This window comes from Diceros bicornis, chromosome 31, assembly GCF_020826845.1.
Source record: "Diceros bicornis minor isolate mBicDic1 chromosome 31, mDicBic1.mat.cur, whole genome shotgun sequence".
Taxonomy (NCBI): domain Eukaryota; kingdom Metazoa; phylum Chordata; class Mammalia; order Perissodactyla; family Rhinocerotidae; genus Diceros; species Diceros bicornis.
The window spans coordinates 43,871,918-43,899,566 of NC_080770.1; the positions used below are offsets into that span (position 1 = coordinate 43,871,918).

Sequence of the window (27,649 nt, forward strand, 5' to 3'; positions counted from 1 at the left end):
TTAAGTAGAATTAACCATTTCCAAAGGGCTGGGGAGGAAGGCCCTCGAAAACATGCAGAAAAATTGAGGAGCACAAGCAAACAAGTGACAATCCAAAGAGGGAACCAGTGGGATTCACTGGGCCGCAGCACCACTGCCAGCCACAGACCCCAAGCATTAATCGGCAGTGTCCACACCGGATCTGTCAGAGCCAGACTGTTCGTGACGGGCGCAGGAGCACAGCTTACAATTCTGAACTCCACCCTCAACAAAAGAGCCCAAACGCAAAGAGCCAGGACAAATTGTGGGTCAAGATAAACAAAACTGTGTGTGAAGATAAACAAAAGCAACTCATCTAGGAAGATTTTCCAAATTCCCCACAGTTTTCCTGAAATAAAAGACTTTCTAGAATCGCAGTTGCTATCTAATTCCATTCAAGACAGGAAAATAAATATGCCTATACTTCACAATGAGAAATCTAAGTAGAATCTAAACTATTTCTTGAGAGTGAAAGCAACAATGAGCGGGAAAGGAGGATTCAGGAATAGCCTTCCCAAGCAGGCTTCTATGAAACACTTGAATTACTAGACTGTTTGCCTTAGTCTTGCCTAAAGATTGAAGAAAATGACAACATAAACCCTGCCATCAAGATTAGTAATTATACACAATAATTACACAAATGAGTAGGTAAGTTTGTTGATTTTTATTCTAAAGTCATATTATATTTTACATGATTTTTGCTCAATAGAAAATGCTATTACCATTGAAGAAATGAACTATAAATAAGTTATTCAGATAGCAGAAATTAGCCCTTTAAGTTTATAATAATTATTGATAAAAATTTCCACAAATTCATTCTATCTCAACTTAACCAAGATCAAGTATATAACAGTCTGCTTTTTAAACTCTGCAGGGCCACAACTATAACATAATTAAAACAACCTGTTATAATACAGCGACGCTGTGTGGGCCTCTGGGGTGTAGAGGTCTGTTTGCTCCTATATAGCAAACTATCCCTAGGAACTCCTACTTCCTACCTCCCACTTTCCTAATCCAGGAAGAATTGGAAGTTGTCAGGGGAAACCAGAAAGCTGAGAAACAAGCTTGTTACATCAGTAACCTTAACAATACACATAATTTAAAGTCAAGAGGCTCTGCTCTGAGGTCTGCAATACAGGGACTCTCCAATCTCAAAGCACTGCTGGAATAATAGCTGCCATTTCCTCATGAATCGGAGGTCTTCTTAAACTTATTTGCAAGCTCAGAGCTGTGTTTTGGGCGAATGTCACGTATTTGGAAAAATGACCTGACTGCAGCATTCTGTGTCAGATCCTGAAACATGGGAACAGGAGAACACACTATTCTAAAGAGAAAGAAGAGAAGAATGATCTATTTGTAAATTGTAACCTTTTTGCTAAATGGAAGTAAGATGTTGCTTTAGGAAAGAGAAATCATTAAAATGCACCAACAAAATATGATCATTTATATCTTTAAAAAAGGACCCCATCTTCCTTGTTTGTAAGCTCATTAACAGAAAACTATTATGGGCAAAGGGCTTATACCAGAATTTGTAAAGAATACCAACAAATCATGAGGAGGGGTTGGGGGAACAGACAAGTGAATAGAAAAAGAGAATAGGTACTTCATAAATGAGGAAAACCAAACGGTTAATAAATATACCACATGGCCTTCAATTTCATTAGGAATCAGAGAAACACAACTGTAAACCACAAGGTGCCAATAGGCATCCACTAGATTGACAAAAACTAAGGCAGTGACAATTTCAAGGGTTTGCAAGAATGTACAGCAACAAGAGCTCTCACAAACAGTCCCTGAAATTATAAAATAGTGTAATCACTTTGGAAAACCACCCGACATTATCCAGAAAAGATGAAGATACATCTTTCATTAGCAAAATTCTATTCCTCGATATACACCCTTGAGCAGCAGTTCTCAAACTCTGATCTCAGAACCCCCTTACACTCTTAAAAACTGAGGACCTCAAAGAGCTTTTGTTTATGTTGGTTATGTCAATCAGTATTTACCTATTCAAAATTAAGGTTAATTTTAATTGAAAAAAAGAAATTAATTAAGAAATCTGAAAATCTTTTAAAAATACTAATTTAAAGATAACAGTAATAGATTACACAACATACACAGATATTTAGTCAACATAACGTTTTTTTTATGAAAAACTATTTTACAAAGTAAAACAAAAATAAATGAGAAGTGTCACTGTTTTACATTTTTGAAAATTTTTTTAATATCTGGCTTGATATCTATCTTAATAGATGGGTTCTCTTATCTGCTTCTGAGTCAGTCCCTTGAGATATCACATTACATTTAGCCTCTGGAAAACTCCACTGTACACTCAAGAAAGAAAGAGAGCAACAAAAGGAAATAAGATCATAACATCTTAGCATTATTATGGAAATAGTTTTGACCTTGTGGATCTCCCTAGGGACCTCCAGGGCTCCCTGCACTTGGCATCAAAGCCCAGCTCTTTAACATAGTAGCTCTGTCAGACATGTCACAGCTCAGACATGTCACAGCTCTGACAGAGCTACTATGCTGAAGAGCTGGGCTTTGATGCCAAGTCTTTTTTAGCCCAGCAGATTTCTGTTGTTGTTATTTTGTTTCCTCACTATTACTAGAAAATAAAACATTTAGGCAACAAGGAAAAAGATGCTAACTAAACTTCCTCCTAGTTGACCCAATTAGACACAAATGAGTGCTTACTGATCTGGAAGAATGGCTTCTTCATCCAAAGAAAACTTTCCTTGAATCCCATGACATAGTTCAGGTGGTACACCCACTGGCTGTGGAAAAGTGCATTCTTGATTATATATCCAAAAGAATGGAAATCAGGGACTCAAACATACACTTGGACACCGATGTTTACAGTAGCATTATTCTTAACAGCCAGAAAGTGGAAACAACCCAAGTTCTCATCAACAGATGAATGGATAAACAAAATGGCGTATGTACACAAAATGGAGTATTATTCAGCCATAAAAGGAATGAAATTCTGACACATGCTACAACATGGATGTACCCTGAATACATTATGCTAAGTGAAATAAGCCAGACACAAGAGGACAAATATTGCATGATTCTACTTATATGAGGTACCAAGAAGAGGCAAATTCATAGGGACAGCAAATAGAAGAGGGATTACTAGAGGCTGGGAGGAGCGGAGAATGGAGAAGTATTGTTTAATATTGTTTAATGGGTATACAGTTTCTATCTGGGAAGATGAAAAAGTTCTGGAAATGGATAGTGGTGATGGTTGCACAACATCGTGAATGGACTTAATGCCACAGAATTTTATAGACTTAAAAACAGTTAAAATGGTAAATTTTTTTCTACTTTACCAAAAATTTTTAAATGCATTCTCAATTAATTAACCAAATAATTATACTAACTGAAAACACTTCATGATGGCAGAAAAGACCATACCTCTGCGGCACCTGTCTGATACAGCTCTAAAATGAAGTCGTGCAGTGGGTGATGTTTCCCCACAAATAAGACATCGCCTCCAAGACTATTTCTTCTAGCTGGGGGAAAGTAAGAAAAGAATAAAGATCTAACGATTCTACCTACAAAAGCAACTTTTATGAGACTAAAATAGGAAGCACCTAAATTTTAAAAACTTAATTATAAAGTTTACAAAAAATAATAGACCTAAACGTGTGATGCATCTCTGTAGAAGAAACAAAGCTTTGACAATAAAGTTTCGAAGATCAATGACTATCAGAAAAAATTATCCCTAAAAGATACCTGAATATAGTCTTGCAAGATAAGGGACAAAGTTTTCTTATTTATACAGAACTTAGTTTCTTACTATAAGAAACATATAGACATTCTCTGAGGAAATACAAATAAATTGCATCATCTAATAACAAAGATTATTCTATGGATGGTTCATAATTATTTCTATAGGTTTATTATACTAGTATTAAATAAATTTTCCAACAAAGCCCAGCTTTACAATTTCCCAATACTTTTAACAGTCAGTATTAATGACAAAATGCCACTTTCTGTGTAAAATAACATTTCAAGTTAGCAATATGAGGGCAAATGCTTTTGTTTCAACCTAACCTTTCAAGCAAAGTTATTGTTATTTGGTGGGGATGAAGGGAAGAAGGGAGATGGAGGAAATTAATAACACCCTCCGAACATGCAAAAAATACTTTTGTGTATGCATATTATACAAGAATCAAAGTCTTGGGCCTGCCGGGTGCTGTAGTGGTTAAATTAGCACAATCCACTTTGGTGGCCCAGGGTTTCACAGTTTCGGATCCTGGGCGCAGACCTATGCACCACTTATCAAGCCATGCTGTGGCAGGTGTCCCACATATAAAGTAGAGGAAGATGGGCACGAATGTTAGCCCAGGGCCAATTGTGCTCAGCAAAAAGAGGAGGACTGGCAACAGATGTTAGCTCAGGGTTAATATTCCTCACCAAAAAAAAAAAAAAAAAAAAAGAATCAAAAAGTCAGAAGATATTCTTGAAGTATTGCTTTTTAATAAACTTAACAAACACTTGTAAGTTAAAAAATTTTATGTAATTACTATGCAACTTATGGATAATAAATTTTAAGAAGCAAAGTTAACTTTTGTCATAAAGAAGTAAAATCAATGATTTATGCCGCCTTTATGGGAAATTTGACAAACGAAAAAAAAGGTCTAATTAAGGAAATGTAAAGTCTCTATTACACAGACTCAATGTCGACCAAGTGGAAGTATGATCCTTACTCTCTTCTGGAGTGAGGTCTGGGTATACCTCTTCTAGGGCAGCTCGCAGCCTTCGCTCATCCACGAACGGCAACAGAGCAACACCTGGGGAGACAAATGCACACCAAGCGGCCCAGCTATTAGGATCTCCTAAATTTCAACTACCGTTGGTCCATATAAACATTTTTAGTAGAATTTCCCTGCTGATATAAAAACATTTTGGAACTGAACTCTATTTAGCCAAATTTCAGATAGAAATACTTCCCCGTGGTGGTAGAAGAAAAAATTCTATTTGTTTTCCATCTTTAAAAGGGTTCATATGGAAAACCACGTTTGCTGAATCTTTACTCTGTGATGACAAAATTTTTAAATTAAATGCACAAGTGGCCACCTGGACACCGGTCTATGTTCTCACCTTACTTATTTACTAGGATGCCTTCGGGCAAGCCAGTAATCTCCTAAGGGCTTGAGCATATCCCTTTATCTTTCTAGGACTTGGTTTCTTCTTTTGTAAAAAGAGATCATTCAACCAAAATACTCAGAAGGTCTGTTCAACTGGAATATGTGGAACGTCTCTTTCAGCTCTAAAATTGCATAGTATTCTGTTTACATTTTAAAACCTAATAATTAGGGCCGGCCCCGTGGATTAGTGGTTAAGTGCACGCGCTCTGCTGCTGGCGGCCCGGGTTCGGATCCCTGGTGCGCACCGATGCACCGCTTCTCTGGCCATGCTGAGGGCGCATCCCACATACAGCAACTAAAAGGCTGTGCAACTATGACATACAACTATCTACTGGGGCTTTGGGGAAAAATAAATAAATAAATAAAATTATTAAAAAAAAAACCTAATAATTAATTTATATACAAAAAATTTTTAGACTTGTTTAAATAACTTTGTCCCCGGGAGGGCATGTAGAATAGTGGCTGTTCATTTTTAGGCTGAAAACTGTCCTCTGGAGTGTGCTGGAATTAAGGTCATTATTTGGACCTACACGCATAATTTTCAAAGAATCACACTGGAATACAATTATCTATTACTACAAAAACATGCAAAGTTATTGAAACATATATATTCTGCTGTATATTATTATATATATTATAAATAGTATTTTGGCTAAATAAAAATTTTAAGGTAAATAACAAGAAATGCTGACTAGAGCCAAATAATTTTAAAACCACTGCCACTCAAAACTGCTGTATTTGTGACTGTTCCCCTTAAAATGATGAGAAATGAAAGGTTTCCAAAGTTGTCTTTAAATAATTTAGCTACCATATTTTCAAAATTAGGAAACATGTTCAATTTGACTACCTAGTAGGGGAATATATAGATTTTTTAAAGTTAAAAAGAAACTAGGTTCTAGTGTGAATTCTGAAGGTCCAAAAAGTGATTTCAAGGATTATTAACATCCATCATCTGAGTAAGGCTATTTATCAATTACCGGTAAACACTTATATAGAAAAAACCTAGGCAGTGGTTAAGTTTTATTTAGTCATACACTTAACAAAATCTGTATCATGCAAAACTACATTATCTGGCTTCTGTTTTCTACCTACTAGATTTAGGATTTAAACAAATCATCAGAAAGACTTCCCTTCAATATCAACTCCAGAATCTAACTCCAAACAGTCAGCAACCTGCAGTGCTAATGACAGCAATAAGGTTATTAAGCTTATGCTTAAGCTTAAGGAAGACAAACCAGTCTTCCTGGCCAGGGTAGGAAGGAATGTCTTATACCCAGATGTGATGACGGTCGTGCCTGAGGGTGAGCTGACAGTAAAAATGACAACAGCAGCTACTTTTTCCTACTTTTTTCCCACTAATTTACTATGTTACATGCATTAGCTCATTCAATCCTCTCAACAACACAGAGGCAGCCCAAGTACTAGTAATACTTAACTTAGGTAAACACAGTGGTCATACTCTCCAGGTTCAGATCTCAGTGCTGCCACTGTGTGACTTGGATCAAATTACTTAAATTCTCTGTTTATGTAGAAAATACAGTATTTGAAATGACTATGCTATATTCCTTTAATACATACTAAGCAAATATTATGAAAACACAACATTGCAAGAACATATGTTCAATAAATGTTGAAAAAGTACCCAGATATATTTTATCTTCTATCATTTTAAGATGTATTCAACTTGGGCCGGCCCTGTGGCTTAGCGGTTAAGTGCACGCGCTCCGCTACTGGCGGCCTGGGGTTCGGATCCCGGGCGCGCACCGACGCACTGCTTCTCCGGCCATGCTGAGGCTGCGTCCCACATACAGACACTAGAAGGATGTGCAACTATGACATACAACTATCTACTGGGGCTTTGTGGAAAAAATAAATAAATTAAAAAAAAAAAAAAGATGTACTCAACTTAGACAAGAACTTACTTATTATCATGACTTCCGATAAGTTTTAAAGACATATGCAGAAATGACTATCTCCTAATAGTACTAAATTTTACCTCAAGAAAGATGTGTTCTTGCTACAGTCTAATAAATAAAAATATTTGTATAACACATAAAAATATAGAAATATTAAAGGTCTGAGTTTAAACCCATCCTAAAATTCATCTGGAATCTCAAGAGACCCCAAATAGCCAAAACAATCTTAAAAAATAAAAATAAAGTTGGAGGACTCCCACCTCCTGATTTCAAAACTTACTACAAAGATACAGTCATTAAAACAGTTCGGTACTGACTGGCACAAGAACAGACATATTGACCAAGTGAATAGAGAGCCCAAAAATAAACCCTCACATACATGGTCAAATGACTTTCAACAAGGGTGCCAAGACCATTCAATGGGGTAAGGGCAGTCTTTTCAACAAATGGTGCTGGGAAAATGGACATCCACACACAAAAGAATGAAATTAGACCCTTACTTTATACCATATACAAAAATGAACTCAAGATGGATCAAAGACCTAAATGTAAGCTAAAACTATAAAACTCTTAGAAGAAAACAGGGAGGAAGCTTCATGATATTGGATTTGGCAATGATTTCTTGGATATGACATCAAAAGCACAGGCAACCACCACCAAACAGACCAACAAAAATTAGACTTCATCAAAATTAAAAACTTTTGTGCATCAAAGGACACTATCAACAAAGTGAAAAGACAACCCACACAATGGGAGAAAATACATGCAAATCATATATCTGATAAGAGATTAGTGTCCAGAATATATAAAGTATTCCTACAATACAACAAAAACCCAATTCAAAAATGGGCAAGGGACTTGAATAGATACTTCTCCAAAGAAGAGACAGAAATAGCCAATAAGCACATGAAAAAAAGGTTCAACATCACTAATCATTAGGAAAACGGAAAGCAAAAACAGTGATCACCACTGCACACCCATTAGGATGGCTACTATCAAAAAACAGAAAATAACAAATCTTGGCAAGGACGTGGAGACACTGTAACTGTTGTGCATTGTCTTCCTTTTCCTCTGGATGATTTATACTACATTGATATACTCAGCAAGTCATCTGCATGCTTATATATTTACTTATTTATTTAAAAAATCCAGGCAAGGACTTATTTAACAAACACTTACATAAATATATTTACTTATTTATGTATTTATACTATTACTTTACTGCCTCCCATTCTCCTGTGTCTCTTCTCCTTCCAGTTTAATCAAAACATCCTCCACAAAACACGTTCAAAAACAACCTAAGGCCCCAATCCACTGACATATAACAAAATATGACCACAACACTTACACAACCCCAATCAATAGGTTGCAATTCTCATTATCATTCCATTAAAGTAATATGAAATTTCTGTTACTACATAACCAAAAGTCAACCCTAAAATCTCATAAAATAATGATTTTCAATTTATAAATTATTATTTATCCCCCTTTGCGCCACAATTCTCTTTGAGTCATTTTACTGGTCATCTGCATCACAGGGAATAATAAAGGAAAAAGAGTGAAAACATGATTTTACCAAACTGCTTATTATCCTAGAAAAATATATGGTGGAAGAAAAGGTTAAAATAATTTGCTGAAAGGGGCTTAGGTGTGAAATAATCGTTGGCTCACTGTGTGAGAGACTTCTCCACTGTGTTTTACATTCAGTCATCCTCACACATTTGGTGAGTGATCAACAATACCTTAAATTTAGTACTAATTTTATATTGTCATTCTTACAAAATCTGTGAACAGAAGGAATGAGAAAATAGATATGTAAATAATAAACAAACTTTAAGTAATGATTAATGCCAAGTATTTAAACTAAATTTCTAATACTTGTTTCAAAAGTTTCCATGGAGTATAAGTGAATCTCCACATGGACACTTCATGTTTCTACAACTCTCAGCAACCTCACAAGGTGTCAATGAGCTACTGATGGAAGGAGCATGTCCCACATCCCATTAATTAATCACAAAGGAGACAAAAGATATAATCATTAATCTATTTCAACTCAATTTACTGTTTATCAAAATGCTACTATTAAAATTACTGTTAATCATTGCTAATCCCAGGTTAGATGAAAAAATATCAAAATTTCACATATAATCTTTAAAATACTTATCTTTTACAGAAATTCTTTCATCCCATAAATCATGTCTGCTTACAGTTTACCAAAAGGAGAAAATTATTTTAACAAAAAGGAATAATGTCTAAATTTTACCTTGCCAGGCATATTTCTTCCCATTTAAATCAATAGCAAAATCTTCAGGGTAGAAGTCAATTATACTAGAATCCTGTATCAGGGAGAAAAGCAAAGATTCAAAACAAAAGTCACATATTTCTGTTATAAAGAATTTGATACAACTTTCATTCGAGTTATCAGGCCTGATAAGAAAATGAAGTTTCATTCCTTTTAAAAAATGTTATTAAGATATCCCGGGCCTAGTAAAAACAAAATTAACAATTTTATTTTAAAAGATGAAAATAAAAAGGCCTTATTATAAAAGAATTTTAGAACTGACGACTGTGGGCCCAAGACAGTGAAGAGTTTATTAACTCTAATAATTCCTACTTCTCAGCTGGGTGTCACTCTTTCTAGCTAGGACACAAAACACATGCAGTGGTGACTGCAGCTAAACCAGCCTTCATGCTCTGGTACCCACCACACATGGCTGGAACCAATAAAAATAATGACTTACAGGTATGCTGAGAACAAAATGACTGTTATAAGAATTTCTCCCAAACACATATCAATTTTATTTACTGGGTAGGGTACTGACGGCCAAGGAAAGCAGGGGAAAAAAAGTAGTAAAAAATATACAGAAGAATCCAAATACTTTTACTTTGTTTCTGGACTTCACTATTGTAACTATAAGATGCAAAAACAATTGTGACTAGTGCTAGCAAAATGTACGACAAAAATCCAGTTATCAACACACTCAAAAACCAAGACACTCACAGGATCACTCATGAGCTTCCGCCATGATGGAGGTAGGAAGTTACCACTTGCAGCTGGAAAAACTCCCATAAGTTGTTCCAGTGGTGTAAACTGCAAGAAAGAAAAAAAGTTTAAGGTAAGACACAATTTTTATCTAAGCCAAAATTCTACAAATGTTATGGCTCTAAATACTCAAGCTTACTGGTTTAGTACCCTTCTCAAAATCAGAAGGCATGTCTGCAGTACCTTCCAAGTCTGAAGCAAATGGTGCATAATGAAATGGATAATACCACTTCCAGGAAGCACAGCCCTAAAGTCAGTAAAAACAAACAAAAAACAACAACAAAAACAAATCTATGTTAATGATGGACACGGTAAAGACAAAAAAATGAAACTATCAACCTATAATATTCTACTGATAAAACATATGACTTTTGGTATACATTCCATATATTAATTTTTTTCCATGAGTCCTAAAAGATGTTTGGATTAAATCTAAACTTTTACTTCGTATCAACGGCTCCTTGATTTACAAAATACTGCAAAGCATCTTTAATAATCAGTAGTTAATACTAAACTTATATTAACAAACACAATTTGGTGAAGATTTTTATCCTTAAAATGTGTTTGGTGACATTTCTTTCCAACTCGAGAGCTGCTATCATCACATAAAATGAAGAACAACTGCAGCTGACACTCACTGAGTGTACAGGTGGGTAAGGGACATCACTAGAAGAGTGACTGAGAGTAAAAGAGCCAAAAGTTTCATTTTACAATTCCCTATTATATTTTCATGTGACAACTTTCTCTTTACTTTAAAAATATTTAAGTAAACCAATCAAAAAGAAAAAACAGTAAGTTATACTCAAAGAAAAGAGAAGCCTTCCTGAAATGAGTTTTGACTCTGCGCCTAGTGAATTAAAATCCTGAGGGTCAGAGCCGGCCCAGTGGCACAGCAGTCAAGTTCACACGTTCCACTTCAGCGGCCCAGGGTTCGCCGGTTTGAATCCTGGGCTCGGACCTACTCATCGCTCATCAAGCCATGCTGAGGCGGTGTCCCACATACAAGAACCAGAAGGATTTACAACTAGGATATACAACTAGGTACTGGGAGCTTTGGGGAGAAAAATGTTGAGGGTCGGAGTAAAACACGAAATGAGAATATTTTACAATTGATACTTAGTGTATTAAATTACTTTCTACTTTCCAACAAACTTCACCTATTCCCAAGTCACATCAAATTTGCTTCACTCCCCAAGCACGAAACCAGGTATTATCAGTGCTACAATCCCCTATATGTCCGCCTAATCTCTCACCAATCTGACATCTCATTTATCAAAAGCTTTAAGTCAGATACAGATTACTCCAATGAGAATGCACTTCATGTAACATCACACTATATGGAGGAAATGGGAGCATTCAAATTCCTTTCAAATTCTTACCAGTTATTTTCCAGGCTTTTGTCCTTTGTTCAGTCATTTAGCGACTGTGTATTAGTTACTGTTATTTTTTATTCTAATTAAACAAAACAATAAACTTTAATAATTTTAAAGACCAAGTACTCTCAACCACAGTATTTAATGCTGAAATTCTTTAGCATAACAAAAATTAGCTTCGTTTATATATTAACACCTAAGGAGCTTCAAAGGCTTTACAAACAAATCTTATTTAAAGTAATGAATTTCTTTATAGGAAGCTTGAAAATATGAGTCTGGGTTCCATTTCAGAATATAGCTCAACAACACACACTATTATAGAAATAACTATTTTCTTAAAGTGATTAACTAGAGATTTAGAGGAAAATATTCATTTTGTACCTGGTAATAATATCGAAGAACCCAGCAGAGCCCTTCAACGTAAGACTGTACAACTTTACGACGGAATTTGTCATTAGCTGCATCAACGTCAAATTTGTTCTTGTAGTACCGCTGCTTCCATCCAGCTTCCCAAAGCCTAAAAATCAGGCAAAGCCAGTTCATGTTGAATTAATACACTTTCAGTAACTGTCAAATTTGTTCTTGTAGTACCGCTGCTTCCACTCAGCTTCCCAAAGCCTAAAAATCAGGCAAAGCCAGTTCATGTTGAATTAATACACTTTCAGTAACTACCTACCAATTTATCATCCAAATCAATTTATACTTAATAGCCAGGTAAAATGTAAATGAGTTAAACAGTAATATTAACATAGCTTCATTTAATTATTTCTAAAAAGTCCACTTTCACGGGATTTATTATCAACTTAAAGATAGTTAAACGTTAAAAACTCAAACATTGATTCTAGAAAGATCATTACAAAACTACAGTAAAAAAAAAAGAGAATAATCATTTATTAAAGTAGATACACAACACTTGTTTGCTCAGATTTTCATACTGTTTTACATGTTTTTTTGATTGTAGAACAATTCTACAACTACGTTTTAAGAGGCAAATACTGACGATATTTTATATAGTTCAAGTTCCTCAGTTTGTTAAAGTATATCTAAATTACACAAAGAAAGTCAACTAAATTACTTTTTTAAAAAAGAATAATCTAGAAGCCAGGCAGAAATTATGTATATACCTACTCTCCCTATCCTTGGGCCTTCTCCCTCATTCAGCAAAGCGTTGTTGGCATAAGTGAAGGACACGGACACACACACACATTCTGGTAAAACTTAGAAGGAGGTCATCAATTCACTAAATTTTCATTAATCACTGAAAATACAATGTGAAAAACCACATTTTCACTCAAAGTATTTTTTATTTTTTGAAGTACTCATTTCTCAATCTCTGAAAGATTTAAAGATGCCAAAGAATACTAAAAAAAAAATCAAGAACGATCAAGAACATCAGGATGATTCTCCATTAAGGGCTCTTTTCTTCCATGTGCCAGATCTTACTAATTAATTGCAGTCATGTTTCAGAATACACCATATCAATTTTTTTCATTTACTTTTTTTTTTGAGGACAATCAGCCCTGAGCTAACATCCAATGCCAATCCTCCCCCTTTTTGCTGTGGAAGATTGGCCCTAGGCTAACATCCATGCCCATCTTCCTTTACTTTATAGGGGATGCCACCACAGCATGGGTTGACAAGCGGTTGAATCTGCGAACCCCAGGCCGCCGAAGCGGAGTGCATACACTTAACTGCTGTGCCACCGTGCCGGCCCCTACACCATACCAATTTTAACTTTGCCCCCACGCAAAAGATTTACAGAACATCAATTAGGAGAAATATCTTCTATCCATAATGTTGAATATCACTATTTTACAGAAACTATTAATGAAATAAATGCTAAGAACTCCAAGCATTTCTTGATAGAAGCAATTCTACTTTGATTATCTTCAGCACCAAAATTAAACAATAAAGTACTAAAAAAATCAAATTAACTATTAAGCTGATATTGATCATGATGGCTACATGGTAAAACAAAAAAATATACTCCAAGAGTTGCAGAAGCAGAGGATAAAAACTCAGATCAGGTAAATGCTCAATCACAAGTCACCACAGATCTCTGAATCTGACATCAAAAGATGTTGGGAAAATACAGAACCAGACATCACACTTCTGAAGTTTCTAATCATAAATACAAACACATCATCCACATCCTATAAAAGAAGCATGAGCTGTGAACCACTACTGTTTAACTTTGAAATAAATCATTTTGCAAAATTCTAAATGAGTTACAATTATTGAGGTTGTTGGCCCTTTGCACTTGAGCCCAGGGTTCAAATCCAGATTTAATCACACAAGAAGCTGTTAATCTTATTATATAATGATCTCAAACTTCTGTATAAATTAAAGACTCCAATTTTCAGACTATAAATTTTAAGTATATAGCTAATGAGAAACTTCTCTGTCATGAAATATAGTTGTGCATATGCAAGTTCGTGGTTTTTAAAAATACATTTATCTCTTAACCGAAAGCCTTCTGCATATTTCATTTTAAAGAAGAAACTTTTCAATTGAGATGATTAAAACAAACTATATCAAGTAACCAAATGTAACTGAACTTTCTGGGTTAAGCAGCTTGAAAATTTAATCTCATAACAGTAACATTCAGATCACATAGAGCTAAACACTTCATGTCTAGCCGATCTAGTGCCTGGTCTCAGAGGGAAAAGTGGCTTGGAGGACGAAAACCAGCATGCATACTAATCTAGATACTTAGGTTTAACAGCTATAGCTTACACATCTCACTGGAATTTACTGACTATCCTAACCCTCCACATTAATTACTGGAGGATAAAAAGATCACAGGCAAGCATCTGAAGGCACTGCTGCTCTAAGCTAAACAGCATTAATTAGACGGCATCTATTTCAGCAATTTGCTAACAAAGTGCTACCAAAAAATGGCTTCACCTGACGTTATCCTCTGGTTCAGGTTCACTGTCACTGTCTTCTGCTTTTCGCTTAATTCCTCCTATCGGAGACGGGCCATCAGAAGTGAAACTCGTATTAGGAGATACTGAAGGACTCTGTAGACAATTATGACATTACAGAGGAAGGATTTAATTATTCATTTCACATAAGAAGTTACATCCAACTACTGTTACCACCATGCTTCACAGTAATACATTTTCTTTAAAGCTATTAAATAGATATGGTAAATATATTTAGAAAGTATAAAGACTGATCTTGGCCTACTCCACCTCTCCAAAAAAGAATAATATAGTACCAAGCCTCCTACGCTTAAACTCAAAAGAATTTGAACATTAGGGTAAAAACTGCTTCAGAAGAAATAAGAAAAACTTAATTTCATAGATTTTTTTTTTTAATTATAGGACTTGAACATTTTCTTCCTTTGGTGGTTCCCTCGTGTTATGAATTTGTGATCACTTTCCACCAATTAACTAACAAAGCTGTAAGGGGAAAAATATATATATATGTATATAAATTAATACATAAAATACTCAATGCTGGTGAGAATAAAGTTAGATGTAAGTGGTTCAACCTAGTACAACCATTCTAGAAAGCAACAGTTTAATGAGACTCCGCCAGATATCTGTTAAACTATTTTATACATGTTGTTTTAAAATTCATTGTACAAATAAAATCTATTAGTCATCTTAGAAAAATGCAGCTTTTATTATTATTTCAAAGACTTGAATACCACTTTAAATTTACCATTATCTTCCCTTTGTACCTAACTCAATGAACATAGTAGCACCCTAAAGTATTTTAATATTTAACTAAAAAATTATGGGCAGCTTGGTGGCATAGTGGTTAAGTTCACACACTCCGCTTCAGCGGCCCGGGGTTCACAGGTTCAGATCCCGGGCGCACACCTACACATCACTCAGCAAGTCATGCTGTGGTGGCATCCTACATACAAAATAGAGGAGGATGGGCATGGATGTTAGCTTAGGGCCAAACTTCCTCAGCAAAAAGACAAAGATTGACAACAGACGTTAGCTCAGAGCCAATCTTTCTCACACACACACACACAAAAATTAAAATGTTCTGCAACTTTAATGTTAAATGACCAAAAACCTAAGTGGCAGAAAATGTTTTCATGGTAAAGTTTTTCTTCTGTTATTCACAGTATATTAGATATTTCGAGTAAATTATTTTTAAATCGAGAACTCAGGAGCCTATTTTAATGATTCTGTAACTAAAACCTCAGCATGAAGGTAGTTCACACCAAAGGCCAAGAAAAGTTACAACAAAGCAAAACTATATTTCACGTAGAGCTCACAACACTTTCCTTTAATAGACATATAATATCAATTTTATTCATGATACTGTATGGCTAATACTATCAAAAAAAAGAAAAGAAAAGAAAAAAGAAAACAGGGGCCAGCCCTGTGGCCTAGTGGTTAAGTTTGGGGCCCTCTGCTTCAGCGGCCCGGGTTCAGTTCCCGGGCACAGACCTAAAACACTGGATGGCAGCCACCTATATACAAAATAGAGGAAGATGGGCACAGATGTTAGCTTAGGGCAAATCTTCCTCACCAAAAACAAACAAAAAAAAACAAACCACAAAGAATAAAAATAAATCCAGGAAGGCACTGTTGTACTTGGAAAATGAGATGGGTATTTTCAGTCAGACACATCTGAGTCTGAAATACCAAGTCCAATCTTTAACGGCTGTATGGCCTTGGGCAATTTATTTAACCTCTGTCAACCTCAACGTCAAACAGGGACGATAATGTTCTATCTCTTTACAGGTTATAGCAAGGAGTAAATGAAACAATATATGTAAACCATCAAAGCTGCCTGCCTGGTGCATGGCGGTTAACCATTCAGTAAGTCATCCCTATTAGTTTTTAAACAACACTAATCCATTTCGATTAAATTAGGAGAGTGATATTCCTGTCAATCATCTAAGTACAGAGAAGTTGCAAGCAAAGCAATCTTTCCCAAATTCACAAACAAGATATAAATTATCTTTAGACAACAAAAATAATATACCTTCAAAGGAAGAAAAGAAGAAAAGAAGTTGTTTGCTCTTTAATGCTAAAGATCTGCTGCTCTTTTCTGCTCTATCTCTACTAACAAAAGTATTCAGAAATATTCTTTCCTAAACATACCAGAGTCATACCAATTCATTCAAATTTCTTTTTAAAAAGCTGTTTTTGCAATCAAAGTTTATTAAACTGAGAATGGTCGCAAATATAATGAAACTACACTTCAGAATGCAAAATTTAAAAACATATTTATGAGGAAACAGAAGCTATCTAATAAAACACTAACCATGTTGACCATCAGTAGATACCAGTCAAGCACTGGAGCCCAGCACACCCAAACAGCTCAGAAAAAATAACACAGCAAAAATCCATAACTGTAAAGCCTTCCTTTAAATAAACTGGTCATTTGGCTTCATGATTTCCTTAAATTCAACACATTCTAGATGAAAACTCCTCTATGCAAAGATTCCAGTAGAAATAACTGTGTCAAGGAGAATTAAGACAGGATCAAATAAGCAACCTAATCACCAATCTCCCCATTCCTATTCCCATGGCAGACATTATTAATCAATATAGTCTAATCCTGTGGAGCCTGAATATTGGAATCTTTCTCAAAGCAATCATAGCTGGCAAAGTTTAAACCTACCTGCCTCCCTGAGATTAAGAAAAAAGCATTTTATCATCAACGTGGTCTTAGCAATACTAGTCACTCTCAGTTCATTCTGTGAGGACGGTAGTCACTATAATCTTAAATGATGGACATCAGCTTTTTCCATTCTACACAAGCATCTCACTGCAAAACCTTTGACTGACTCTCCATAGCCCACTCTGTTAATGGTGTGAGAAATAAGACAAGAAAGCAAAAACAGAACAAAAACACAACAGAAACCCCAGCCGCTTCTCTCAGAAGATGCAAAATCTCTTGCCAAATTCCTAATCTAAGGTCCTAAAACTTCTAAGTGTGAATTTATGGGAATATAAATTCAACCAGTCTCATGATATGGCAAAAATTTCACATATAGGGTTGCCTTGTGATAAAGGATTTGAGCATCAATAGGATAACTATTAGAATAATGAAATTTAAATATCCCAACTTACGTAATTTCCTTGGATATATCATAGCAAAAGTTTACATAGGATATTGTACCTTATATAACATCTTTCCTCCCTCTACAACACTCTCTCTTTCTCTCGTGCCTACTAGCCTGAAATAAGCAATAGCTTTGATTACCTTTTGTCTGTGTACATTAGTTCACGGTCTGTTCCCTTACCCCTGCTGCTGCCCTGCCGGGTGCTCTGAGCTCATGGTCTCCTGCCATTACAGGAAGCTACTGAACAGAGCATAGCCTTGCTGGCTGAGACGATTTGCTTCTGCAGTCTGGATTACAACGTTCAAATAAGGAGGAATACCATGAGGCAAATCCATTCAGTTCCTGAGTTTATAAATAGGGAGTAACCGAGCCAGCCCTGATGGCCTAGTGGTTAAAGGTCGGCGTGCTCAGGGCTGGCCCCGTGGCTTAGCAGTTAAGTGCATGCGCTCCGCTACTAGCGGCCCGGGTTCAGATCCCAGGCGTGCACTGACGCACCGCTGGTCCGGCCGTGCTGAGGCCGCGTCCCACATATAGCCACTAGAAGGATGTGCAACTATGACATACAACTATCTACCAGGGCTTTGGGGGAAAAAAAGAAGAGGAGGAGGATTGGCAATAGATGTTAGCTCGGAGCCGGTCTTCCTCAGCAAAAAGAGGAGGATTAGCACAGATGTTAGCTCAGGGCTGATCTCCCTCACAAAAAAGTTTGGCGCGCTCCACTTTGGCAGCCCAGGTGCGGTTCCTGGACGCAGAACCACACCACTTGTCTGACAGTAGCCATGCTGAGGTGGCGGCTCACATAGAACTAGAAGGACTTATAACAAGAATATACAACTACGTACTAGGGCTTTGAGGAGGGGGAAAAAAAGAGGAAGACTGGCCACAGATGTTAGCTCAGGGCAAATCTTTCCCAGCAACAAAAAAAAGAGCTCTAAAAAAAATGTGGATAATGAGAGCTACCTTAAAATATGTATTCAGATATATTCCACGTCTGAGTTGGAGAGTGAGAGTTTAGGCAGTGAGGAGTACCTGTATTTAACAAACTGAGGAATGCTATTCTGCAAAATGCCCATAACTGATCCCTGGGAGGAAAGGGGAAATACGGTAGCAAAACCACCCTCTTCTCTTGCTCTAGCTATGAGACATTTGGATGTCCTGTCATGCTTCTAGCACCAACACTACCCAGTACCTTTGGGGAAGCAGGAAGCACTGTGGCCCGACTGCATTAGAGAAACACTGCAGCCACTTAGCTATCCACATTTACATGTATGTTCTTTTCTTTCACATCATTTAGATATTTTCATATTAATAAGGATTTAACAGAGTTAAAAATATCTCAAGGCAAAAGAAATTGAGAAAAACTATAAAACAAAATAACTCCAGGCTAAGTGATAAAATTCACACACAACTGTAAGAGGCATCTGAAAGTCACCACTCTTCAATGCTACATAAAAATAAGTTACTTACAGAATTATTCTGCATCCTCATTTCATAGGCTGCTTGTCTCGGATTATTGGCTACTTGAGAACCTGGTGAATTTCTTGAACCCAAGGTATGAGGGGTTAATATTCCACCAGGAGTGAAAGCTGGTTGATCTCTCTAACATAAACAGAAATGAATGTAGAAATTAAAATTAAATCACAACACAGTTAGATGACAGGAAGAAATGAAGGCAATGGAAAAGAGTCCCTGCTGTAATCTCTTTAAAGACGAAATGGATTTCCGTTAACATTACAAGGTTGTCTACAGTTTGATTTGATGGTAACTTACCCTGTAAACAATAGTCTGTAATATTTAATAACTCTGCTATGAAAGTACATATAATACACTTTTCTGATACATAGAAGCTATTCAAATCTCATTAGGTTATTCCCTTATGTTCACTTACAATTTCAAAACGCATTCAAGACACAATTTTAGGCAAATAAAGATAACTATTAAGGTAAAAAAATAAGCCAAGAGTTTGATTTATACTTAGGAAATACAACTTCTATTTATCCTTCACCTTGATGGAATTTAACTCTTTGTTTCCAATTAGTTAGAGCTATGATTATAGCTACAGTAGGTGACAGTCATGGCTGACTGATAAAAGATATTTTTTAAACAGACACTGACTGAAAGAAAATAATAATACATAAGGTAGACATCAAACATGCCCTTCCCTATCTAAGTGGTTTTGAACCCACCTGCAACAATCAATAACTCTACTTTTCTCCCTTATAGGTTCCTGAAATTGCTCGATTCTAATAAAATATAATAATAAAAGGTAGTCCCCAAATTCCATTTGTTTAAAATCCAGTAAGGAAGACAAGAAAAACAAAAACTTAAGAAGTTAAGTGAGTATAAAGTGTTATGCAATTAACTAAGAAAACAAATATCACAAGCGAGAAGCACTAGAGTTAAAAGAAATGACTGCTCAACCCGGATTACAAGCAGAAGCAATAGGGAGGCCTCGTGGAAAATGTAAGATGGGAGGGAGCCGTGAAGTCAGAAACCCATTGAGAGGGACCAAACAAAGGCAATGCTCTGAGTCAGGAGGGACTTGGTATATTTAGAAGACAACTGGGGAAAGCAGGGTGAGAACTTGACCAGATCATAGTATGCTCTGCACGCCAGACTAAGACAGAACTGGATTCTGTGGGAACTAAGGAGTCACTGGTAATTTCTGAGCAGAGAAACAACAAAGTTTCCAGTGTTGTGTTCTAGGAAGAGTAACCTGACAAGGATATAGACAGAGTGTAGTAACTTTCAAGAAGATACAAAGAGCTAACTATTTTTATTACAAAAACAATACCCAATTACCGGAAAAAATTCAAATAGCTAAGTGCTACCCGGCCCCTCTGGCCCATCAAGTGTATCCCCTCAGACTCTAGAGCTTAGAAAGGACTTCTTTAAAACTGACACCAGCATTCTTTCTCCAGGTAAGAGGCAGCTGGGTAGACATTACGTCCCTAACAAACTACTGGATAAGGAATAAAAAGCTATCTTCCTCCCAAATTGTAAATGTATGTTATTGCCAATCTGATGAAATTAATTAAAACTCACCTTCATTCTCTTTCTCTTTTCTTTCTGTCGTCTTCTAAAACTGTCCTAAAAGTATAAAATCCACATATTCTGTCAAATAATTACACAAAAATGTAAGAGTTAAACATTACCAGGAATGATTTGGGAGACAAAGTTTTAAAGGAAGACCCCAGAAACGTAACTAATTAAACTAGGCAATGGACTATATGTTCAAAATGTTGCTTATCAGAACTTTAGATAGACAGAGATCATTCTAAATTGAGTTTAGATACAATTTAATTATGCCTCTTAATTTTTTTCAGATATTTTTTGATATCATTTCAGGAAAGAATGCAAGAGTCATAACAAAGACCCTCTGTTTTACCCTGGAGCAAGTAGCCCACCAATACGGAGAAAATACAAATAAGTAACTCCCCACTTACTTTGGGCCACTCAAAGGCCTCCTTTACCCCAGAAAGCATTCCTCCCACGCCCAAGTTTCTGTGAGCATCAAGGCACTGAAACGACAGCTACGGTGGCCAGGGCTGCTGCTGTGGACTGAAACAGGGGCCAGCAGGTCCTGTACTGACCGTCATTCTATCAGCAGCTGCACTTCCATCACTTCCAAGTCAGTACTGCCACCTGCAATATAACACCCTATTGAGATCTGAAATTTGTGCTTTGTGCCAGGAGAGGGGCTGAATGCTGGATACATGGTGGCTGACGACCTTAAAACCTCCTAAGACAGCAACACCACCAATTTCTTTAATCAAGCTTTTGCCCCATCTTTAAATTTATCTAGGTCACCAATGACCCACAGACTGTGAGATCCATTACACAGTTTTCAGTCCGTATCTGACCGTGACTCTTCCTTCTTGATCCGTGCTCTTCACTTGGCTTCCAGGACACTACACTCACCCGGTTCTCCTCTTTCACTCTTGCTGAATGCCCTCACTCCTCAACTTCCCAACACCTTAATACTGGCGTTCCTCTTCACCCAGTACTTGGACCTCTCACTCTCATGGGAGTAATCATCCAGTCTCACGGCTTTAAACACCATCTACGTGCTGATGACTCCCCAGTCAGGACCTCTCCCCACTCAACATCTCCACTTGGGTGTACAAACTTCACATGCCCCAAATGGCATCCCCACCCCTAGCTTTGTGCCTCCCAGTCTTCTTTATCACAGTAGCTCAGACCATTTTTCAATTGCTCAGACAAAATGCTTTGGAGTCATTCTTAATAGCTTTCCTTCTCTCACCCCTAGCATTTAATTCACCAGCCAAATCCACTAGTTTTACCTTCAAAACATGTTCAGAATCCAATTACCTCTTATCAATCTCCACTGCCACCATGTTGGCTCCCTTGGATTATCGCAAAAGAGTCTAATTGGGCTCACTGTTTCTATCTTTGCCTCCATACAGTTAGTCTCAACAGGGCAGCTAGAGTGATCCTTTTATAATATGTGTCAGATCTTGTCACTTTTATACTCAAAACCCTCCACTGATGCAGAGTGAAAGCTCAAGTTCTTATAATGACCTATAGGGTCCTACCAGATCTGGCCCTCCACCATCTTTCTGACCTCCTCTCCTACCCCTACTATTTCCCCTTTGCTTCCTCTGTGCCTGCCACACTGGCTCCTTGCTGTTCCCTGAACATCCTGGGTAAGCTCCTGCCCTAGAGCCTTTGCACTGGCTATTCCTTCTGTCTGAAATGCTCTTCCTGCAAACACCTGCATGATTACTCCCTCATATCCTTCAAAGTCATCTGTCAGTGAGGCCTTCTCTAGTCATCTTTTCTAGAACTGCAATGCCCTCACGTCCACCTTCCCAGATATTTCCTCATCTGCTTTTTTCTTCACAGCACTTATCACTCTCTAACACATTACACACTTTACTTAGTTTTTGTGTTTATTGTCCATCTCTCGCGGAAGAATATCAGCTCCGTGAGGTCAGGAATTTTTGTCTGCTTTTTTCTTTTGTTTTTTGTTGTATCAGTAACACTCAGAATACTATTTGGCACACGGTAAACACTTAATAAATATATGCTGAATAAATGAAGAAGATTTGCAAGACAAAAGGCAAACATCAAAGCTCATAACATAAAAAGCATCATATTTCTGACCTAACTGCTCAACTTTAATAATAAATATTGATGTATTCCTCTTTTACCATGTATTCTGCTGGTCAGTTAAATACCTATTTCTAAGGGTGGTAGTTACACATAAGCAAAATAGGTACACCTGGTGGGACTTTACTGATCTTTAATTTTTGTGTGCTGTGAACTTCTTTGGAAGTCTGTCAAAAGCCAGAGACACACTTCCTGGGAAAATACACATACCTAGATACTATTATATTGAATTTCTGAGGGTTCATAAATTTCACCGATGTCCAACTATGCTGACAAACATCATATGATGTCAGGGATACCAAAAACGATCCAAAGCTTTAAAATGCCCTCTCTGCCAGGCCAGCTGGAAACTTTAGTACTCAAATCTGAAGCACTCTGGTATCTATCAAATCCCATACATCCCACTCTAATGGCAAATATCACCAATACTTAATAGTACAGAGTAACCTAAAACCACATAAAAGGACTGTTCTAACGTGAGGCTTTTACACCAAGTACTACACCGTCTGTGTAGTTTTTTCTTAAGCCTAAATAGCAGCAGGTCAGGTTGAGCCACCATAATTGTTGAAAGCTTAGTTAAAAATGGCTGTCCTGATAGACATTTGATATCCTAGACAAAGTCAGTTATGCTATTTAAATTTTACATGTGAAAAATTCTTGCTATCACAGAACATTACCAAGTACCAAAGGCTTTAAAAAGAACACTTACAGTCTACTCACACTGGTATATAAAATGGTACCCAAGGTTCTAAAAAAGAGATCACTAGCTATAGCATACAAAGCTGAAGAAAATATAAAATCTTGTCAGATGCAATGACATGTTTTAATCTGTTAGGAGATAATGAAGCAATGTAGCAATATTATTATGTTGCTATTTGCTCAAAATAGCCATATGACTTTTTATAAAATCAGTTTCTAAAAGGATTTCCTTCACTCTCTTTCTAAAAAGCTACTATCTGCTCATTTTACCCACTGCTTGCCTCCCTTGCCACTCTTGCACAATCACCCTGCAACCTACTCTGCCTCCAGGCTACTGCCCCTCCACCCCACTAACTCTTCAGGACCTCTGAACCCCTGGCCATGGATTAGGGGCCTATCTCACTCTGACGCCTCCGGCAGCACCAGTGGCTTCTCATCTCTTCAGGGATTTCCTCCCACCTCTCTAGAACTGACTCCCCTTTCTCCTTAACATCTATGCTTCTTAAGGTTTCTGTTGGAGGCACTTGAACTCCATACAAAGCTCCAGGGATTTCAACTTCACACTCATGAGGTGAAGTATTCTGCTAATGTTCTCAAATCTCCTTCCAAAAGACTTCTGCCCTGAGCTTTACACATATCCATCTAACTGCTTCACGGACTTTTCTCCTCTCAGGTGTCCTGTGACACCTCCAACTCTGTATCTCCAAAATGAACCTCAATTTCTACCTTGTCCTCACCCCAACCTGCTCTACCCCCACTGCTTGCTGTCTCATGAACGGCCCAACCACACTCCCAACTGTCCAAGCCAGACTGGACTTCTCACCTAAGCACTCACTCCATCATATGTCATCAATTTCCAAGTGCTTTATTATTTTATTTCTTTCTTTTATGTTTAATTGCTTACTCAGAGCTGCAACCCTCTGCCTAGCCTGATGCTATCTAACCCAGAGGCCCCTACACTCCACTACCAGAGTACAGAGTTTCTAGGTCTTCACCTGACTTCCACAGCATCAACATTTCCTATAAAACATGGCATCCACTAGTTCATTCCCAGCATTCTCCCAGTCTTGGAACCCTCATTTCACATCCCGTTGATCAGACACGTGTTTGGATTTTTATCTTAATCAGGATTATGAAGAGAGAAAAAAACTACAGTGCAATTCACACAGCGTGCAATACACAGTTCCACACAGCAAGCATCACAGCCTTTATAAAATAATCAAAGCACTGGCCACTCATGATTACATTGGCGTTTGATACACTATAATAATATAACAATGCATTCAAAGAGGTTAAAAGTACAATCACAGGATCATCACAGCATATTAGAGACAGGAGCAATTTAGCTACTGCAATAGAAACACTTTACCTCATCATCCTTTCTCTTTTTAAAAATGCTATCCTCAACTTCACCAACTGCTAACATGATCATCTGTACTCTTTGCAGATTGACATAACCACTTTCTGTAAGGTAACCCTGTAAGTGATAAAATACATGTAAAATGATCTTCTTATAAAAGCAAATACTTCTGTTTTGAAATTATTCAAGAATGAACTCACCCCAGTTTTGTGAACCACATTTTTGTATATGTTAACCAAACGGTCAATTGCACCTTCCGTGCCACCAGGAAACAAACATTATGTATTAGGACCAGTACGCACTGTAAGCAAGAAGGCTACAACAGTAGTTTAAAAACCCACACAAACACACATACCGAATCTCTAACAATGGCAGGTGAGGAAGGAAGTCATTTCCCACAAAGAAGCACATGAAGACCCAGTCATCAGTGCTCCTCTCGACATCAAATGTGAGCGGTAGGCTGGCCATGGTGAGCTCTCTTTCCAAATACTACAACCAAAAAGGAATGCTGCCATTAAAGCTATGAAATGGCACTCTGCTTTAGAGGGCTGATTCCAATGATTATTGCTACATACCTCAGGAAGAACATCAAGACGAAGGAAGATAAACTCTCCTTCTGCACAAGGAAGACTATCTGCAAGTTCATCATGCTGCAACAAAAGGACTAAAGATTAAACAAGTCTACTCTAAACCCTGTAATTTGTTTCCAGCCAAACGAACATTATAGCTTTTTTTAAAGCAAGATCCATTTTAATATTACAAGTACTAAATAAAAAAAGAACTCACCAAACCATTTTAAAAATAAAAATTACCCATAATCCCAATCATACCTAGACCAGGGATCGGCAAATGTTTTTTGCAAAGGGCCAGATAGTAAATATATATATTTTAGCCTGTGCGGGACACACAGGGTCTCAATTGCATATTCTTTCATGTTTTATTTCATTTTTACAACCTTTTAAAAATATAAAAACCAGGGCCGGCCCCCTGCATAGTGCTTAAGTTTGGCATGCTCCGCTTTAGCGGCCAGGGTTCGCAGGTTCGGATCCTAGGCGTAGACCTACACCACTAGTCAGCCGTGCTGTGGCGGCAACCCACATATAACATAGAGGAAGACTGGCACAGATGTTAGTTCACGGCTAATCTTCCTTTAAAAGTAAAAAATAAAAAAAAAAGTAAAAACCATTCTTAGCTCACAGGCCAAATCTACAGGGCTGGAGTTTGCCAATCTCTGACGGATAGCCAACCAGTATTTTGATGTGTATGCCTCTAGACCCTTCTCTGTGAGCATACAGTATATTTCTTACCTGCTCTTTTCACTCACTATGTCTTTTAAAGAGGTACCATATTCTTAAAACAGATAGAAACCTCTTTAGAGACTGGATATAATCAAGTGAACCCAAAATATGCAGAAACTAGGAGTAACTTAAAAGTATCAATGAGTTTAAAGTATCAACAAGTTTAATATATTTGATTTGTAGTTCCTTTTAAGAATAACCATTTGAAACATTACTTGTACAAACAAATCATGTGCCATGGACATTATTACCTATGAGACTTAAGCCTCGTATACTTACAAGCTATGTTAGAAAAAGTGGAGAGTAGAAAGAATGAGCACATGCATGCTTTTGAATGTGTCTTTAAAGAGTTTTCAAAGACACATTTCTATGAGAGGGAACAGAGAAAGTAGGTAAAAAATCTAATCAAAAATAGTCTTCTCTTTATTTTAAAAATGAAGCAACCTGAATATATTTAATGCTGTTCAATTACACACTTAAAAATAGTTAAAATGGTATATTTTGTATTATATATTACAACATAAATGTACCTTGAAAATATAATGCTAAGTGAAAGAAGCCAGCCAAAAAAAACCCTATACTATATGATTCTATTCATAGGAAAGTCAGAATAGGGAAATCTATACAGACAAAAAGTAGCTTAGTGGTTGCTTAGGGATGGGGTAAACAGGGTAGGGGATAAAGGGATGGTAGCTGAAGGGTTCAGGCTTCTTTTTGAGGTGATGAAAATATTCTAAAATTTACTGTGGTGATGGTTACACACATCTGCGAATATATTTAAAAAACCCACTGAATTATAAACTTTAAATGGGGGAATTGTATGGTATGGAATCACATCTCAATAAAGCTGCCTCAAAAATGTAGTAGCCCGCTACAAAAAAAAACATCATAGTGAAGAAAGCAGAATGTAGGGTCAGGGAGCAACATCGCTTTTGTTCATTATTAATCCTTCCTGCCCTTAAAGCCATGCCTGTCTGTTTGCAAAAAAAAAGGACTAAATGAAGTAGACGAGTGGAGTGACAGGAAAAAAGCAGGGTAGGAAACCTGGATTTCACCACATGAAAAGAGCACAATTCTACACTATGCAATGTCACCAAAAATTAGACATAAAAATATCCTCACTTATACCTGCACATACAAACTACTAAAAATTAATTTACCAAATAAATTTCTGAAACATCAAATGAGTCTGTGTTAAGGCATTGTTTGAAGAACTTAACTTGTATTAATTGATTTAACCCACACAACCACCCTAGGTGGTACATACATAGCTGATCTTCATTATTTACAAGTTTCATATTTGTGAATTCACCTACTCACTAAAATTTTTTTGGAATCCCAAATCAGTATTTGCAGCATTCTCATGGTCATTCGCAAACATGAGCAGAGCAGTGAAAAATTTCAGTCTATCAACACACACGTTCCAGTTGAGGTCAAACAAGGTGACACTCTGCCTTATTTCAGCTCTCATACAGAAATGACCAGAGGATAGAGATCGTAGGGAGCAGTGCGGTGTAATGTAAGAAGCTCCAGTTCTTTCGAGTTTAGGAGAGTTTAAGTCATTTTCCCAAGATCAGAAAGCTAACGAATGGAGGACTGTATGA

General features: G+C 36.9%; 1 protein-coding gene across 1 annotated transcript; it reads right to left on the minus strand.

Moving 5' to 3' along the window:
• Positions 1 to 1,203: 1,203 nt before the first annotated feature.
• LOC131395471 (5'-3' exoribonuclease 2-like) lies at positions 1,204 to 24,999 on the minus strand. Its single transcript, XM_058527334.1, has 12 exons — positions 24,948 to 24,999; positions 24,757 to 24,864; positions 20,601 to 20,645; positions 19,023 to 19,154; positions 14,417 to 14,532; positions 11,891 to 12,026; positions 10,276 to 10,383; positions 10,095 to 10,184; positions 9,357 to 9,429; positions 4,737 to 4,820; positions 3,439 to 3,536; positions 1,204 to 1,311 (listed from the first exon to the last, which is right to left on the minus strand). The coding sequence occupies exons 2-12, from the start codon at positions 24,817 to 24,819 to the stop codon at positions 1,204 to 1,206; spliced, it is 1,053 nt and encodes a 350-aa protein (XP_058383317.1). The 5' UTR covers positions 24,820 to 24,864; positions 24,948 to 24,999.
• Between the last annotated feature and the right edge of the window lie 2,650 nt (positions 25,000 to 27,649).

What these genes read in the sequence shown, in the direction of transcription:
- LOC131395471 (XM_058527334.1), bottom strand. Translation starts at nt 24,819, where the DNA reads ATGATCATGTTAGCAGTTGGTGAAGTTGAGGATAGCATTTTTAAAAAG. An exon ending in AAAAGAGAAAGAGAATGAAG is followed by an intron (nt 19,155 to 20,600) that starts GTGAGTTTTAAT and finishes TGTTTATGTTAG; the next exon opens with AGAGATCAACCAGCTTTCAC. An exon ending in ATCAGACAGGTGCCGCAGAG is followed by an intron (nt 1,312 to 3,438) that starts GTATGGTCTTTT and finishes CCCATGTTTCAG; the next exon opens with GATCTGACACAGAATGCTGC.